Source organism: Rhinolophus sinicus, linkage group LG02 (assembly GCF_036562045.2).
Source record: "Rhinolophus sinicus isolate RSC01 linkage group LG02, ASM3656204v1, whole genome shotgun sequence".
Lineage (NCBI taxonomy): Eukaryota > Metazoa > Chordata > Mammalia > Chiroptera > Rhinolophidae > Rhinolophus > Rhinolophus sinicus.
This window is the reverse complement of record NC_133752.1, coordinates 53,394,279-53,412,651: the sequence shown is the minus strand read 5'-3', so window position 1 is coordinate 53,412,651 and position 18,373 is coordinate 53,394,279. Positions and strand designations below refer to the sequence as shown.

Below are 18,373 nucleotides of genomic sequence, written 5' to 3'. Positions count from 1 at the left end.
TTTGAGGGCTCTTTGGAATAGGTAATGTTTCATTTGATTACTGGTTTATGTAGCTGACTGCTTCCACATTCCATCCACATACCCATACACAAATGCCTCTAGGAGAGAGTTGCTGGGAAAATTTGTTCATGCTCCCCCCAGGGAATTAAACCAATTTGCTTTAGTTCAGCCTGGTTGCATTTTTATGCATAAAATGGTAAGAAAGAAGAGAACAAGAGGAGACAGAGAAAAGGAAAGCATGGTCTTAAAAATTAAAGCTAAACTTGTGATCAATTTCCATATACTGTCTCCACGCTGAGACTACCCAAATAATTTTTCCAAATAAGATTTCTTATTGGAATTTTTTGCTATATTCCCGATTGCACCATTTTTGATGACTTTTCACCATTGACCTTGGAAGTTGGTCAGTGCTCTTACAATATGTGCTAAACTTCTCCAAAAGAAGTCTGCTACTCTGCAGTAACAACAGGTTCTTCTGGATTGATGCCTCTTGGCAGGATCATTTATGTTATGACTGGCACATTTCACCACTTTATTGACCCATCAAAACCAAGAGAAAATGACCACTGTGCTGAGGAAACTTATTACCAGAAATTACCTGATTGATATTCATGCTCACTATGTTGGATCTAGACAGAGTGAAAAATGTGGGGCAGAGCCAAGTGGCATATCAACGTGGCTCTTCAACAAGAGTTTGAGCAGGTAATCCAGTGAGGAGTGAAAGAAGACACAGTTCTGCCAGAGAATCGTATCCTTAGGGGCCTTTATCATTTTCCCTCTCCCTTGAGTTTGTGGCATACACACACATACATACATACATCTGCACACAGACATGCACATTTGTGTGCATATATTAATATTATTGTTATGTTCTTGTGCTTGACTAAACTGAATAATGTTGTACATATAGTCCACATTATGGACCCCCCATCAGTCCCTGCTTTGTTTCTCCTGCCTTCCCCAACCTTGGAGTTGATCACTTTACCTTAAGGCTCAGCACCACCCAGTTTTTATACCAATCTCAACTGGAGACAGGCAATATGTAAGTTGCCTCTTACCCACAGCAGGTAGGGCCAAGTTGTAATTACCCTCTTACTGCTCCCAACTCACCTTTTAGGCTTGGCATCCAGGCTTCTGCCTTAACCCTTAGGCTTCCTTTGCTGCCAGCTGGGATATGGTCCAACATCTCTGTTGTCCAGCCTGTCCCACTCTTCTTGACCCCATGGACATCAGGTCCAGGACTGGGATTCTACCTTGGTTCCTGCCGTCTTGTCCTATTGTGACCCATTTCCAGGAATTAATAGCCCAACTCTTAATCACCCCGCCCCCAGCCCTATGGTCAGGCTTCACCACTGTATGGATGCTCCTTGCCCCACCCCCCATGACACCACATAACTTTGTACCCTTCCTGCATGGCTCTTGCGTCCTGGATGTATTATATTCTATCAAAGTGGTGGTTCCATTGCCTCTTCTTAGAAACCCTGGTGTTAGATGTAAATCTGGATCTAGACTGAGCTTGCCATGTCCTGAGGACATTCTTTCTTTCTTGTCTTGCTCCTCTTTTCAATCAGCCTCTGTTCGACTCTAGTGGGACCATTGAACTGTGCACACAAATCTTAGATATAAGTGCCCATACGAAGAAAAGTGAAAATAACCAAACTAACATATATCATACAAAATTAGTTTAAAATAAATAACTCAAAAACTGTAGACTTTGAGTAGAGAAAGAGTAGAATATAGTCCATTTTCATGTGTGTATCAATGTTTGTTTTGTCTCCTTAAAACGTCCATTGTTCACAAAGACCTAAGGATGGGGCTGTGTGTACCCCATGGCAAGTGCCGCCTTCATTCTGCAGATCCAGAGATGGGGGTGGGGTGGGGTGGGGAGTGTGCTTATGACCATAGACTTGGGGGCCAGACCTCCTGGATTCCAGTGTTGGCTCTGTCACTACAAACAGCATGTTCTTTAACTCGTGCTTCAGGTGCCTTCCGGGTAAAGCAGAGACAATAACACCTGCCACAGAGCATTGTTGTGAGGGTTAGATGAGTAAATTCACACAAGTCCTTTAGGATGGTGCCTGGTACCTAGTAAGCCCTGCGTGTAGGTTAGGAGACTTGGATTTCTGCTTTCCACTGTCCTTCCCTCTTTCCTTTCTTTCACTGCTCCGTTCATTCTCTTTTGACCACAGCTGCAGGTCCTGAGGATATGACGATAAGTAAGATTCTGTCTTTACCTATAGTGAGCTTGCAATCAAGGCAGCGTTAGCTGCTGCTTACAGGGACACACAAAAAAAATAAAAACCCAAAGACCTGTGCAAATGATTTTATATCTGATTGCTGTGTGGTGATAGATTTTGAAACTTAAAGAATAAAACAATTGAACTCTACCACTTAATTGCTATAGGTCTTTGAACAAGTCATTTAATCTCTGTGAGACTTCATTTTCTCAACCGTAAAATGGGGATGATATTATCTACTTCAAATCATCATTATGAAAAGATGTTTGAAAATGTAAATATATTATGCCTGGTACACAGTGTGTGTTGGACAACAAAAGGCAGCTACTGTCATGATCAGATTCATTCCTTTATTCTCCAGTTTATTGGAATGAAAACCAAATAGCTTGCATTAAGGAACAAAGAGTCATGCCATTCCTCTCTGCTTTAAAATAAAATCTATGGTCATATGTTATAGAGAAGTAAATATAATATAGAGAACAGTTCACTGTATTCATCGCGTTAAAATCCTTTTAGTTCCTTTAAATCCCCAGATTAAATTATGAGAGTCTTTAAATTTGTTTCTTAGCCATTGTTATGGTATTTAGAGGGGAAACATTAAGAAAACCTGTAAAATTTACATATAGGATGCTGACCTACTGTGGTTTGAACAGAGGAAATTCTAAAGTTAATCATTTGTTGGAACTATGTTTGACTAGAGCAGCCCAATCATTTGTGGAAATGAAGCACGAACCCGCTGGAGCTGCCAGGTCCAAAGCAGTAAAGACCTAATGGTCCTTGGCATTATGTCCCAGCATGTGGGTTCCTCCAGCCCCGCCGTGCCCAGGGTGGACCTTCTGGGAAAGACATTTATGACACTATTTTTCTGAAATCTTCAAGAAGACTGGAGCCCTCCTTGTTCTGTTGGGATAGTCATTGTCAAGCTGGTATTGTCCAGGGTGCACCCCGCCAGCCCCACAGAATTAAGGGGCTAGTCCCAATTTCATTGTCAGATCACATATTCTGTTTGGAGGCCCAACACATTCTACTGCTTGGTCTTCACTCATTTTGTTCTGCTCTTCAAATCCCATGCCTTGTCAAACCTTCTCTGGCATTCTAGAGCGATTATGGTCTCTCTCTTAATTGCTAAATATCTTGTAAAGGGGACTTACTGCGTCAAATGATATTCCTATCTCCTCCATTCTGTTCATGCAATGAATATTTGTTGAGCCTCTTCTATGTACCGGGCACTGGGAATATAGAAATGAGCCAACAGACAGCTGTGGTTAAGGAACTTACTTTCTCAATGGAAGGAGAGTGTCAGCAAACAAACAAATAAGATAATTTCAGAGAGTTACCACTCTATGAATTCACTACTATCAGAGCTATAAAGACGATTTTGAAAGCTTTGTTATAGGAAGTAACTGATTATTGAGGCAGGGACAGGTCTTATATTTCTGAATTCCCCACATTGCTAAGCACATATAGGACGCTATAGAATAATTTTTGATTGAAAAACAGTGTGATAAACCATTGCACGAAGGAAAAGGACAGGAATGTACAGACATGCCTAGACTCTGGCGTACAGGCACCTTGTCTTCCATTTAGCTTCTATTATTTACTTCCTGTCAGCAATTTCCAGCTAGGTGTGACCTCAGGAAAATTATAGAATCTCTATTTTTCCCATTCTGCCTTTTCTTCCCTTCTTTTCCCTCTTTAGAGTGACTTATTAGTGCTGGAAGGGTGACTATTTAAAACAACCAGCAAACAAACAAACAAACTGTCATTGGAACTTGGGGAGTGTCTGTGGACTGTTTTAAGCCATTTCGAAGGGAGCACAACAGGATTGCCCTCCTAAAATGTACACTTCTTAAGTAAACTGGACCCTGGGAACCAGCTGACAGTGGCATTCCAAATTCCCTCTTTTTTTGGACATTCAGTAAAGGATACATGGAGAGAAGAAGGAGAAAGCAGCTGGTGGTGTTTTGCCTGGGATCTTTCCTGTAGCAGGAACTGGCAATGTTTGGCATTTGTCTGTACTGCTTATAGACCCTGGCTGTGTATGCCAAAAGACAAATGGCAGAACAAAAGGATCACATACCAGGAGAGAAAGCCTGACACAAATGCAAGGGAGTTTATCTTCTAGACAGATCCCATTCTTCCTGACAAATCTGAACCCCCAAATATTTCAGCCATGGATTACAAACTAGTGACAAGTCTCCTGGCTTTCTGCCCAGTCCCTAAGGTTCTCAGGTATTTTAGATAGACTATATGGCATGCATTCTTTTTCTCTCTCCATTTCCCTACCTCAACACTCTCGCTATTCCACCCTCCCCTCCCTTTTTGTGCTGCTCACAGAACACACAGCACCTCCAAGTTATCGCTGCCCAGATCTCAGCAGGATATGCTAGAGCAGCCAGGAAGTCTGAGAACTCTGCCCATCTAAAGCTTGGTTTTGGTTGGTGGTCCCTACTTGGCTCTTCAATTTCTATATACAAATAGACTCAAGGTATTACTGGAGAAATCAATAGCCATTTAATTAACAGGGGCTGAGGAAAAACCCAGGGAGTCCCTAGCAGCTGTGGATTGCCAGTGGCCACAGTAGACAAATGGAATCTGAGGGTTCCATTTGGCTCCTCAAGCTAAGCCTACGAGGGCACTGTATTGGAAGTTTTTGGGGTGTATTTGTGTTGTAGATTTAGGAGTATAGGTAGAGGGGTAGGACATAGAAAAAATAAGAATATTCCTGGTGAGCTGGCGTATCTGCCTTTATCATCTGACTTACATACTAATGAAAAGTTAGTGGCTTGTAAATCTCTGTCCATGTGGAACTGCCAAAGCCTCCATAAGCTGGGAAGTCTTGCCTTCCATTCAATCTCTGTGTTTACAGAAGACCCTACTAAAAATTCAAGTATGTTACCCAAGACGCATAAATCACTCAACTGTATTACAGATGTGGTTAATAGATTAACTAGCTATTTACCCAGCATGTGCCTTAGGGAAAAGGACTACAGGCTTTTTTTTTTTTCCTTTAGTAATTTTTTTTCCCCATAAGTACCAAATGAATTCATGTTTATTCCAAAAATTAATTTGCTAAAGTTAGTGAAATTCAAGGCACAATAAAAAAATCAATGGAAATTTCTGACTCGAGCGCTCCTAAATCACTACTGTTAGTGTTCTAGTGACAGTCTTCCTAATTTCTGAATTGGTGTGTGTGTGTGTGTGTTGTTTACACAGCCATACATACACACATTTATTTTTTCAAAAATCAAATCACACTCTGTATATAGTCTTATTGCCTACTTTCCCCATGTTATTTATTGTTCTTCTACAACATCTTTTTTGTTGTATAACTTCCCAACTGTGGCTATGCAAGACTTTATTCAGCACAGCTTCTATTGTTTGATGTTTCTTGCTAATTTTCCATTATCATAAATAACCATGATGTCAACAACATTTTTAAGAGAAATTGTGGTAAATATATTTGATTAGGGTAAATTCTTAGACATGTGATTTATGGGTCCAAGAGTGTATATCTACATTTTTAAGTTTTAATACATATTAGTATATTATTCTCTTCTCAAAAAGTTGTAATTTGCACTCCTACTAGAAACGTATGAGAGTGTCTACTTCCTACCACCCTGGTCAATGCTAGGTATTATGATTCTTCTTAAGTTTGTCGATTTGATTGATGTAAAATGGAATCTTGTTTAATTTCTTTCTTTTATTATTTTTTGGGATTTATGTGAAGATAGTTGAGTTAATCATACTTATCAGTTCATGGCCCATTTTCATCATTTGCCTGGGCCAGGCTGTTCTCTTGCTTATCTATCTGTCTGTCTCTCTACCTGTCTATCTATTCCTTTTGTTTCCCTTAACCTATGCCCATTTCCTGTCTCCTCAGATCCCCACTTAAGTAACTATTCTGATGCAATTTAATGTGTAAATCTAATGTGTATTTTTATATGTATGTGCTCTTATTGCTTTGTATGCATTTTAAATATTCATAAGTATTACTAGGTGGATATTTCATTCTTTTTCTGTTTTTAGTCTCAAGACTATTTTTTAAGCAGTTTTAGGTTCATAGTAAAATCTAAAGGAAAGTATAGAGATTTCCCATAATTCCCGTCCTCGACACATGCATAGCCTCCCCCATTATCAACACCCCTCACCAGAGTATTACATTTGTTACAATCAATGAACCATTCTTGGGTGTTTTTTTTTCCTCTCTAAGCACTATTTCTAAGATACATGCTTATTGCTATGTGTGTGTCTAATCCAGTGTATCTAGTTGCTGCTCTTCTGCTTAATTTTCTTTTCTCTGGCTGTTCATGAAGCTGAAGATTTTTTCCATGTGTTTGTATTTTTTCTACTATGAATTCCCTTAAGTCCATGTGGTTTTTCAGAACGTATGGAGACCAGGCATCCCTATCTCAGGGTGCTAAGGCATCAGTTAACACAGGGAGGCAGGTGGAGGGCAGAGACCCAGCCTGGTAGGGGACAGAAGATTGGAGTAAAAGGATCAAAAATGATGCTTACTCAGGTGAGCATCTGCTTTTAAATGTGTCTGGCGTTTGCACTTCTTAGGAAGTAGCCTTGACTTCTTGCAGGGCTATGATGGGGGCAGGGGAGAGTAGTCTCCCCAGCATCCAGGCTCTCACCACGCTGTTTTCAGTTACTTTCCAAAGGGCTTTTGTTGATATTTTGTAAAGATTGCAAAGAAAGAGCTTTAGAGTGTGAGGCTTCTGGAAAAGATGGAGCCCCTTTTTGTAACTGTGGAACAATCTATGAGGGCTCTCTTACTTCCTTTCACTCCCTTTCTACATCAACTTACGTGTACATTTCCCATAGTCTTTTCTATCCTTTCCTCCTCTATGTTGCACTCTGATTTGCCCCCTTTTTAATTACTTTGCTTACCATGCCAGTTGAAATAAGATTTGCTGGATTTCCCAGGGTACACCACTCACATGACCACTACAACACTCTCTGCTTTCTCAAATATGTCGTCTCACCATATCCCCATGAATGAGGTACAACATATACAGTTGACCCTTGGACAACACAGTTTTGAACTGTGGATTATTTTTAAATAAATAGTCGGTCCATAGTATCCCCAGATTTTGCATCTGCAGATTCAACTAACCACCAATCAAAAACAGTATTTTTCATCTAAGGTTAAGAGTCCGAGGATGCTGAGGACTGACTGTTTGCATTGCTCCATGCCATTTTATGTAGGGGACTTGAGCATCCTCCGATTTTGGTATCTGCTTGGGTCCTGGAACCAATCCCCCATGGATATGAAGGACGAATTAAGTTTTGGGCGAGTTGAAAGTTATACCTGGATTGTTCACACGTCAGCTGTATTACTATTCCCGCTTTACAGATTAGGAAAGCAAAGGAGAGTAAAGTTGAATCTAAGGTAGAAAAAATTTCCATCCAACGAGAGCTTCTTATGGGAAATTTACCCACTCTCCCCTGATAATACTTTAAAACTTTACAAGTACTTCTTGGTCATTTGTGAAATGAGAACGAAAACTAGCAGTTGCTACAAAATGGATAAGGAACAGGACGAAGGAATTTGACTTGAGTATAGGTGCCTGCTGGTCCCTGGAATTTGGGCTGTTTCTGTGTAGTTACCAGTGAAAACTTCCTGGCGGTTTGGAAACCTGAACTGCCTTCTCACTTGTGATTTTAAAAGGGTCTGATGATCGAGTGTGCTGATTCTCTGTAATGGCAGAGAAACGTATTCTGAGAGGTCATGGAAGAGATGAGAAACCTAGACTCCTCTCGGGAGGGGCAGCCTGAACTGCAGACTGAGCCCATGGGGATCTGTAGCCATTGCCTGGGTCTGGGAAGGCGTCCTGGAAAATAGAAGTGGCCCATAGAAGGAGCTTATTTTAACATTTCCCTGAAAGGCCACATTTTATTCTTAGAGAAGCACAGGTTCAAAAATTTTTAATCCAATCTTTGATTTCAAAATTATCAAGTACGAAAAGAGTTTCTTATTTTTAGAGTAAGGTTTCAATACACAGTCGCCTAAAGAAAAGTAATTTGTTCCTTTTCAGTTTGAAATGAATTACTCAGCAAGCCAACACATGTCTTGCTATGCTCCAGAAAAGTCAGGAGTTTTCCCAAATAAATTATCGACTGTAAGATAAATTATGTGAGATAAGAAGATGCCTTTCCTTTATTTGCCCTCTTTTGAAATGTGTTGCCACAAGTTTCACAATGTACAATTCAAACCCTGGGTGATCTGAAGGGTATCCCTAAAAGAAATCATGGTGAAAAGTCAGAGAGTAACCTTTTATTTTTTATAATAACCCAAATGTAATAAAAGCCACATGTAAAATAAGAAGAGATTATCTGCAGTGGCATATGTTCAGTATTAGAATTTAGAAATCAGTTGCAAGACTCAGTGGGAGTATGTCATTATGAGAAATGACAGCTCAAAAAAAAAAAAAGAAAAGAAAAGAAAGAAATGACAGCTCAGCATAGTGCTGTGTTGAAATAGAAATCCCTTCTACTGTCCTACTTGGCCGTGGAACATGGCTTTTGTCTGATATGGAAAAAATGAGAAGGCCCAGCGTCACATTTGTTTACTCTGAATGGATGTAGCATAAGTATTTATCATCTTAAGCAGATCTGGATGCCAGCATTTATTAGGTAGATTTTATAGCCTCAAGTTTATCTATAGTTATATCTTCAGACTATGACCTTATGGTTAGTTGTTTCCAAGTAGAAGGTAACTGATAGGATGGATTCCCTATAGCCAATAAAAAAAATCTGTACATTCATTGAACATACATTTAATGAGTACTGACTGTGCACTGGGCATCAGTCTGGACACTGGGGGTTTAAGATAACTAAAACATGGCCCCTATTTTGGAGGTTATTACATTCCATCGAAGGGGATCCATTTGTAGCTGAGTAATTAGTACATAGGTTATATAGCATAAGAGAGGCTTGTACAAAGAAAGTGCTGCAGGAACCTAGAGGAAGGAGGGACCAACTTTGTTTTTCACAAGTTCAGCAAAGCTTTGCAGAAGTAGTGACAACTTAGGAAGCTTCTGCAGTGTAAACAAGATTCCAGGGTCCAGCGAAGGAGCCAGAGGCATTGCTGGCTGGGTGAATCCTGTGTGGGGCATCCAGAACCCACAAATAGGCACCTAACATGCTTAGGGCACCCAGCTTCTTAGTATTGGGGAGCATGAGAGAGGCAGCCGAAGGAAGGCCTGAAGCTGTAAGTATGGCTCAGTTTGTGATGAGCCTGTCTGCCATCCCTAAGTCTGGCGCCTCTAACCTGCTCATCCTTTGGCCCTTGTTCTAATTGGCAATGCCAGGGGTAAGATTAAAAATATTTAGCAAGCACTGTGGCACAGATAATATAGGATAGAAGGAGGGGAGACCCAAGACCCTCTCCTGTGCTAGACCTTTCATTTGTTGGAGCATGATGTCCACCAGGTTCCCAGGGAGGAAACCAGAGTGTCATGGAGGGGGCAGGACAACAGCCATTTACCAACCAGTTTGGAAGTATCTGTACTGTGTTAACAGAACCAGTGCAGTTGAGTGTCTGCACTGCCATCAGCCAGTCCCCAAAGAGAGCTAAGGAGTTGTGCTTTAATTTCTCGTCTCTGCTGCATCCCCTGGAAAAAGATGCTTTCATCCCTTAAAGATGTCTTGAGTTAATTACTCTCTCCTGTCCCCACTACAGAGTAAACTCTCTAAAAAACAAAACTGATCAGTTCCACTGCCCTGATTCAGACTCTTACAGGATGAAATAAGTCCAAGGTCCTTGCCCAGGGCCTGCCAGACACTTGTGATCTGTCCCCTGTTGTCCCCCGACCCTCCAGCCCCGGCACATACTCCTCAGTGCAGTTTGTCCAATGCCACCAGTGCAGTGCACTCAAGTGATGGGGTGGATGAAATACTTCCTCCAGCAAACTTCCGGTAACACGGCTTACCTGTGGCGAGCTGGGAAGACCCCACAGGCTAGCACAGCACCTTGCTTCTGCACATTGACAGACAGATCAGCCTGGTGGACCTTCTTAGACATGAGATTGGGTTTTTTGTTTGTTTATTTGTTTCAGTAACAACTTTGTATCAACTCCCAAGTCAATGAGGCTGAGGCATGAGCAGCATTAGACACTTCAGATGATGACTGTCGTTAGTACTTGGAGGGGAGTTGAATAAATAAATGACAGACAGATTTTGTGTTCGTTAAAGGTAGAATTTGTTACTGGGCTCTTTGCATCCACATCTTTGCTCATAATGTGGTGTTACTAAATTATCCTGATGGGGCAGTATTCTTATGTACCACTTATAAATATACATGAGGTCTTAAATATGAATGAAGTCACTCATGAGACATTAGTAGAGCACCAAGCAGTGTGCTCAGCACAGTTAACAAAATAGAAATGGCCTCACCCTCATGAAGCCGATGGCCTCGTGAGGGAACCAGATAATAACTAAACGTTCTACCATCTCTGCTTTCCACCTACCATCGTCATCTCTTACCTGGCCCCCAGCACAGACTGCACATGTTCTCGCTGCCTGCCTGCAGGTTCTTAAACCCTCTCTACGTGGCAGCCAGAGAGAGCTTTTTAAAATCTAAATTAGGGCTCAAGGCAATCCTGCTTAAATCTGATCATGACTTCATATTGCAATTAGTATAAAATCCTAATTTCTTTCCCTGGTCTCCCAGGTAAAGTTTGATTGGGCCCCTTCTTCCCCTGCAGTCATGTTCAGGCCACTCTGCCCCACTCTGCCCCTGCCCACACCCCTACCCCCCGCCGAGCTGGAGCCACGAGGGCAGCCTTTGGTTCCTTGAACACCCAAGCTCCTTCCCTTTTCAAGACCTTTGTCTATGCTTTGCTCTCCCCATGGCTGACCACTTCTTGTCCTTTGGAGCAACCCGAAATTGGTCCCTTCCACCCCCACCACTGTTTTTTTTTATCAAAGAGCCCTTCCTAGCACTTAACACAATTTGTAATTTTCTCTAAATTTGTTGGAGAGAAAAGTTGTCTGAAACTAAGGCTTTCCTGCGCAGTTTAGAACAGACAGAAGAGGAATGGATCTTGAGATTTACAATGCAGGCATCCTTTCTTCTGATTCCAAAGGGATGCCTTATTAAATTAAGTAAAATTCCCAAGTCACTTGCAATCAACAAAGGCATTCTTCCTACCAATTTTGATGAGACTGAATATGTCTGCAAAATAGGTTGTTTTTTTATTGTGAAGCAAACGTTTTGAAAATTAGGATGTATTAACAAATGCGTAGGTGGGGTTACCCGTAGAGAGTTAAGTCTGAATATACGTATTCAGAATAGGCGTCTCTTTACAGATGTGCTAATGTGAAAAGCAAGCAAAAATAGTAATAAAAAATGAAATGCTGGAAAAAGTGGAAATTTTGGAGTCTTAGGTGAACAACTCTGGTCTAAGAACAAGTTATAGTTAGAAACATAAAGTGAAAGGAAAAGGCAGGCTCTGTGAGTCCTCAAGATACATGTTTAGAGCAGATGCTACTGGGGTACCCAGAGACTGGGGGGCCAGAAAGAATTGTGAGCAAGGACAGAAGGAGAGTTTGGTGGGAGAGAGGGAGTGAGAGAGAGGAGAGAGAGGGAAAGAAGGAAAACAGCATTAGAATCAAGCAGGACCAGGTCCGTCAATGTCTAATGAAGGACTAGAGGACATAGCATCCTTCCTTAGCTGGTCCTTGATGGCACTGGAGATAGGAGTGGTTAACCTGTGCACACTTTGTTGTGTGGTTTTAAGGGCAAGGCGGTGGAGCACCATCTGATCTCATTAGACAGACTATCTTCATCGAAAACAATTATGATTTCCTTCCCTATGGTTCCCATTATTCAAAAGCCTCTAACTCCCTGTTCCAATTTTTCTAGCAATAATTTACTGCAATTGTATTTCTGGCCAACAGGCATAGTTTTATTTGGGGGGGAGGGGTGTTTCTTCCGAAGCATACGTATGCAGATAGTGGTTTAGGAATGAAGGAGTCAACATCCTCCTTATAAATTCTAAAACCTTTCCAGGGAAAACTGTAATCAGTCCTTTGTACTATAGATTGTTCACCGATTTTGCTGTTTGCCTGCAGTCTGTCACGAGTCCTGTGCGGCCTGCTGGGGTCCCACGGAGAAGCACTGCCTGACCTGCAGAGACCCCCTCCAAGTGCTGAGAGAGGGCGGCTGTGAGAGCAGCTGTGGCAACCGGTTTTACAACAAGCAGGGGACCTGCAGTGGTAGGTGCCAGACCTTGCATGCCAAAGCATCTTTTTCTCTTCCAGCATCCCTTGTTTAATTCAAATCAAAGCACCAACAACCAATGTTTTTTTTTACTCAACAAATGGGGATGGCTGCTAACATTGCTGGTGTTTTAGTAGTTTACGGAACATCTTTTGTTCCCGTAAGGAGATCCCCTGTAGTACACTGCCCCCTCGTTCCCCCCCCCCCCAGCTTGTTAGATCAGGGTAGGTGCTCATTCTAGCCTCGTCTTACAGATGAAGACCGTAAGGACTGGGCTGCTTGCTCCAGACCCACAGCTGTGGGGACAGCAGCAGGGCTTCCTTTCTCCAAATCCCAAACTCTCCATTGACTGCAGACTGCCTTCCAAATCTGCATGGAGACAGAGACACTTTTAGGGCAGCCAGGAGCAGCCTTTGGTGTTGGTGCCACCGACTTAAAGCTGAAGCTGTTCTTGTCTGTTCTACTTTTAACAATCACTGCATAACAATAAGAGTTAACCTAGTTTCGTGCTTCCTGTGGCAGACACTATTCCAAGTGCTTTATAAACATTAACCCATATAGAGGCAGAAAAGTATGCTGGGGAAAGCATGACCTTGGGCAAGTTACTTTATCTGAAGGTCAGATTCCCATTTGTAAGTTGAGGGTAACAGTAATACCTGTAGGAGACAGAATAATGGCCCCTCAAAGATGTCTGCGTTCTAATTGCCAGAACCTGTGAATATGCTGCCCTAGATGGCAGAAGGGGTTTTGGAGGTATGATTAAATTAAGGGTCTTGAGATGGGGGATTATCCTGGATTACGCAGGGGGGCCTTGTCATCACAAGGGTCCTTATATGAGGATGGGAGTCAGAAAAGATCTGAGAGGGAATCAGAGGTCAGAGTGATGGTCAGAAGGATGCGAGAAAGGGTCCATGAGCTTGCAGGCAGTCTCCAGAACCTGAAAAAAGGCAAAGAAATCAATCTCCCTTGGAGCTTCCAGAAGGAATACAGCTCTGCTGACACGTTGATGTTAGGACTTCTGATATCCAGAGCTGTAAGATAATAAATTTGTGGTGTGCTAAACCACTGAGTTTGTGGTCATTTATTACAACAGCAATGGGAAACGAGTACACACCCAACTCAGAAGGCTGTTGAGAGGATTGAGTTATTGAATGTAGGCCAGGCATTTTGGCACGGTGCCGGGTACAGAGTAAGTGCTATGTCAACTTTTGGTGTTTAATCCTCACTACAATTTTATGGGATAGTTATTCTCATCATCCTTATTTTCCTGATGAAACACAGAGGTTAGAACTTGCCTAAGGTCACTTAGTTAATAAGAGGCAGAGTTGGGCAGAAGCCTGGGTCTTTGCCTGTAGATCTTAATGTGTCTACAGCTCACGGTAGTGTGATATGCACATCTGCCTATTTTCTCCTCTCTTGTTTCTCTAGTTTCCTCTCCCCTCTTTCTGTTCTCCTCCTTCCCCCTGTCCTCCTGTCAGCCTGTTAGATTGTCCAGCTGCCCCTGTGGACGTTGCAAAGTCGATGGGCAGCCAGCTGACGGTGAATGATTGAGTTTGCTGTGATGGTCATACCCATAGAAAGACCAGGAGGACTTTTTAAAAAATATCCAAGTTCACTAAATTAATAAAAATGTGCAGTCCATAAAACTTTCTTGAGTGATGTCCTCATTTTATTTACTGAACAGAGCAATAGCAGAAATTATCTTTGGGAGTCGAGAATGCACTTGCCTTAGGGAAGACAGAGAGCTCTTGGCAGCTGCTGGCTTACAGCTGTGCAGAAATCCATAGCATTGCTCCTGTGGACAATCTCCCTGGATATGGACGAGTTACAGGTGGCTATTGTGTGGGTTCAGGAGAGAACAAGGAAGGAAAGACCAGGCTGCCATTATCCTCAGCATTTTCATCTTTTTCTGCCAGTATCACTTTCCTGCTCAGTTAAGACAGATATATTCTGTAAAGGTCAGCAGGTGTCAAATTTGCACGAATCCAAAGGTCTAAAGATGTTTACCTGTGAAGTCCCCAAGGAGGCTGTCTACCGTCACTCACAAGGAGTGGTGACACTTAACCTGCTCTTGAGAAGGTATTATCTGGATTGGGAAAGCAATTTTTGCTGGGGAAGCAAGTATTTAAAAGGAGGGATGGTTAGGGTGAGCCTGGAGGCAGTGAGGGGTAGGAATGTACTTGGGCCCAGAGGATGAGTGAAGAAAGCCAGAGCTCCTTGCGGACTGGAAGAATTAAAAACAGAAGACTGCTTCACAGGTGGCTTAGGGAGAGAGTATACATCTGAAATACTGTCTGTATACATTTTGAAACAAAGCATCAGAAAGGAAACTTCCAAACGGGAGGATAAACCACTGTGGACAATCAGCCAAGCAATGAATTGATCAACAAGTAATTACTGAATGCCTGCCTTCTGCTTAGCGCAGTGAGAGACTTTGTGATGCCACTGGCACTGACCAGTGGGCCTTTTGATAGACAAGACTGGCGTTTGCACTTCCCATAAAATTGTTAGCGTCCTCTAAGTTTGTTTCAGATGCCTTCAGAAATGGTCACGTAATATTTTCTAAAAGGACGGTGAACCAAGTCACTGATTGGTATCAGTGTTAATTAAGACGTCTGGTGCTGATAATGCTGACTCATTTCCAATTCAGATTAGTGCCATTCAAGATAAAGACCAGCTGGTGTTGGTTTAATAATTTATAACCAAGCAGTCCATATCTGTAGAAATCTCAAAGTCAAGTGCTGAGAAAAATCCAGTATAACCTGTTATAAATGGTGGTATACCCTGGTTGAAAGAATTTATAGTAACCAAGTTTGTCTGTGGTACATGCTTTGAGTTTTACAAATAGTAGATATAAAGGGTGGGGAAACTCAAAGGACAAAACCTCCTCATGCTTCAGTCATTTAAGTACTTGTGCTATTAAGAAGGTTTTTTCTGACTTCAGCTAACATAAATCAAAGCAAGTTCAGAGGTTTCTGTTAGCCATTCTCTCTCTCTTCCTTCCTCTTCTCCTCTCTCCTTTTTTTCTCTTTACTTCTTTTTACCCTCATTTCTCTCCCTTGCCTAGGTAACCATTTTTTATCTTTTTTGTTTTTATGGGCTCATATAAACTGGGTATTGTTATTTTGAGTACAGTTGACCCTTGAACAACATAGGTTTGAACTGTGCAGGTCCCCTTATACATGGATTATTTTCAATAAATACCTGCACTGTTTTCATCTAGCAGTTGGGAGTCAGCAGATGCATTGATCTATGGCCGGTGTGTACAGGGAACCTGAGTATCCTCAGATTTTGGTATCTGTGGGACTAATCTCCCATGGATACTGAGTTAAGTTTGGGGGGAGTCGGAAGTTATATGCAGACTTTTGACTGCACAGGGGTTTGACACCCCAACAACGGTCAACTGTGTGTGTGTATATATAATTTCATTAAATAATACTGTGTTACACAGGTCATGTTGTCCTCTTCTTTTTTTTCTCAGCGTTGTGTTTTTAAAATTCACCATGTTGCTATATCAGTTAGCCCTTTGCTTCTCACTGATGCATAGTCCTCCTTGGTCTCCATTCACCGTAGCTCACACATCCACACCCCAGTGATGGCGGTATGCCCTGGTTAAAATAATTTAATCTGGGTTCCTTCCATCCATAGACCATCACTAGAGAATATCAGTGAACAGCCTCAAACATGTCCCTTTATGAACCGTGTGGGAGGTTACCTGGGATGGATACCCTAGAAGCACGATTGTGGGTATCTTGAGTCTGAGTATTCTCTATTTGACTAAGGAGTGCCAGGTAACTCACCAAAAATCTATACTCCAAGACATGAGGGCTCTCTCATTTCCACATCCTTGCCACCATTTGGCATCATCAAGCTTTCGTCTTTATCTGGTCCATAAGTATATGGGGACATCCCACTTTAATTTGCATTCCTCTGATTATTAATGAGTTTGAGAATATTTTCAACTTCTGTTGGACACTTGTGTTTCCTATTCCGTACATCGCTTTTTAATCTGTTTTTTCCCCATTGTTTTATTGGCCTTGCTGCCTTTTGATTGTTGATTTTTTGGAGTTCTTTGTATGTTATAGATTTTAACTCTTTTTAGTCCTACGTATGCAAATATTTCCCCATTTTCTTACCTTTTAACTTCTATTATGGTGCTCTTTGTTGAACAGAAATCTTTAGTTCATCATGTTTTACTCTAACATTTTGCTTTTGGATTTTTAAGTATTCTACTCTTTTTGAATTTGACTTACTTGTTTGTTCTGCTCAAGTTCACAAAGAAATTACCTTACATTTTCTTATATTAGTCTGACAGTTTTATCTTAACTTAGGTTGTTAATCCATCTAGAGTCTATGGGTTTAAGTAGGAATCCAGTTTGATATTTCTCCATTTCATGAAGATCCAGTTTTCCCAACATCATTTACCAATTCAATGTAATCTTCTCTGTTGATCTTTATTGTATATTAAGTTTTCATATGCACATAGGTCTGTCTCCAAAATATTCCAGTAGTCTATATTTCTGTTCTTTTTTTAAAATATAATTTTATTAGTTTCAGGTACACAAGACAAAGCAAAACTTAGACGTTTATCATTTATATCCCTCACACTGTGTGAACCCCCTTCCCCCATCCACTATCCCTCTGACATCGCGCAGAGCCATTACATATCCACTGTCTCTACTCCTAATTCTGTACTCCACTTCCTGTAACCATATACATACAAATATATACACATACATACATATATATATATATACATATATGTGTATATATATATATATATATATATATATATATATATATATTTCTGTTCTTATACACTAGCACATTATTTTGTTTTGTGTTTTCATTAATTTCTTTTGCTTTTTAGTATGTCTCAATGTTTGATTGGGCAAATTCTCCCTTTCATCTTCATTTTCAAAATTGACTTAGCTATTTATGGACTTTAGAATGTTTATTGAATTCCTAATAAAATTCAACTGAAATTTGTATTAATACTTTATTGAAGTTATAGGTTGGTTTTGGGAGAAATGACATCTTCCTAATAATTTCGTTTCAATTTACAAATTATATTCTTAAGGATTACTTTAGGTGGGTCTTAAAATATTTGATTTACAATATTTTTATTGTTAACCAAATTTTTTAAAATTTCAGCTATTCTTTATTTCTGGGAAAATCCACTTACCTTGCAGATGATTTAGTTCTCCTGAGATGCTGTTTTAGAATTAGAAACTTTAGAAGTTTTTATGGAGGGTGGGAAGAAAGACACCTTTTAGATTTATTTTTGCTTCTTTGTTCTAGTTATGAATTGAGGGGTCATTTTTCTTTTTCTTTTTCTCTGATATACAGGCCATTGCCTTTGCCCATTTACTGAAGATTATCTTGCCTTACATGTTTTCTTCTAGAGAGACGCTGAATCCTCCAGTATTCAGGATGGACCATTTGGCCCCATCACTTGTATCTTTTTTCTTAAATTCTTGAAATATTTTTCAGGAGGTTAGCATGGTGTAGGTGGATTAAGAGAACAGGCAGAATAAATCTGAGCCCTGATACTCTGGTAGTGAGAAGGTTTGTTTTGGTTATTTTTAAAGAATTTAGCCAGTGAGTATAAAGTAAATGGAGGCATAGACTTACCTGCAGCTGCTTACCCTCCCCTCCCCTCCTCCACGCTCAGAAAAGGAGGCCATTCTCTGATCTGTTCAAGGCTAATCTCTCCTTCTGTACTTTTGAATGTATATCCCCCATTTATGCTAGGTATTCTTTCAGTAATTATTCAAACTCTCCTCTTTTCAAAAACCTTTCCCGGGGTCTATACTTGCCTTGAGCTTTTACAATATTGGAGGGACAAAACATCCCCTTCCCCTTTTAATTATTTTCTTCTTTCTCTCTTCCTGTTCACAGCCAG

At 40.9% G+C, this 18,373-nt stretch overlaps 1 protein-coding gene across 2 annotated transcripts in view; it reads left to right on the top strand.

Moving 5' to 3' along the window:
• FRAS1 (Fraser extracellular matrix complex subunit 1) overlaps positions 1 to 18,373 on the top strand; it is a 423,789-nt gene that overhangs the window by 201,644 nt on the left and 203,772 nt on the right. For both annotated transcript variants that reach the window (XM_019720206.2, XM_074324419.1), the window contains one exon: positions 12,321 to 12,464. In XM_019720206.2, the coding sequence (XP_019575765.2) occupies positions 12,321 to 12,464 (144 nt within the window). The remainder of the gene's footprint in view (positions 1 to 12,320; positions 12,465 to 18,373) is intronic.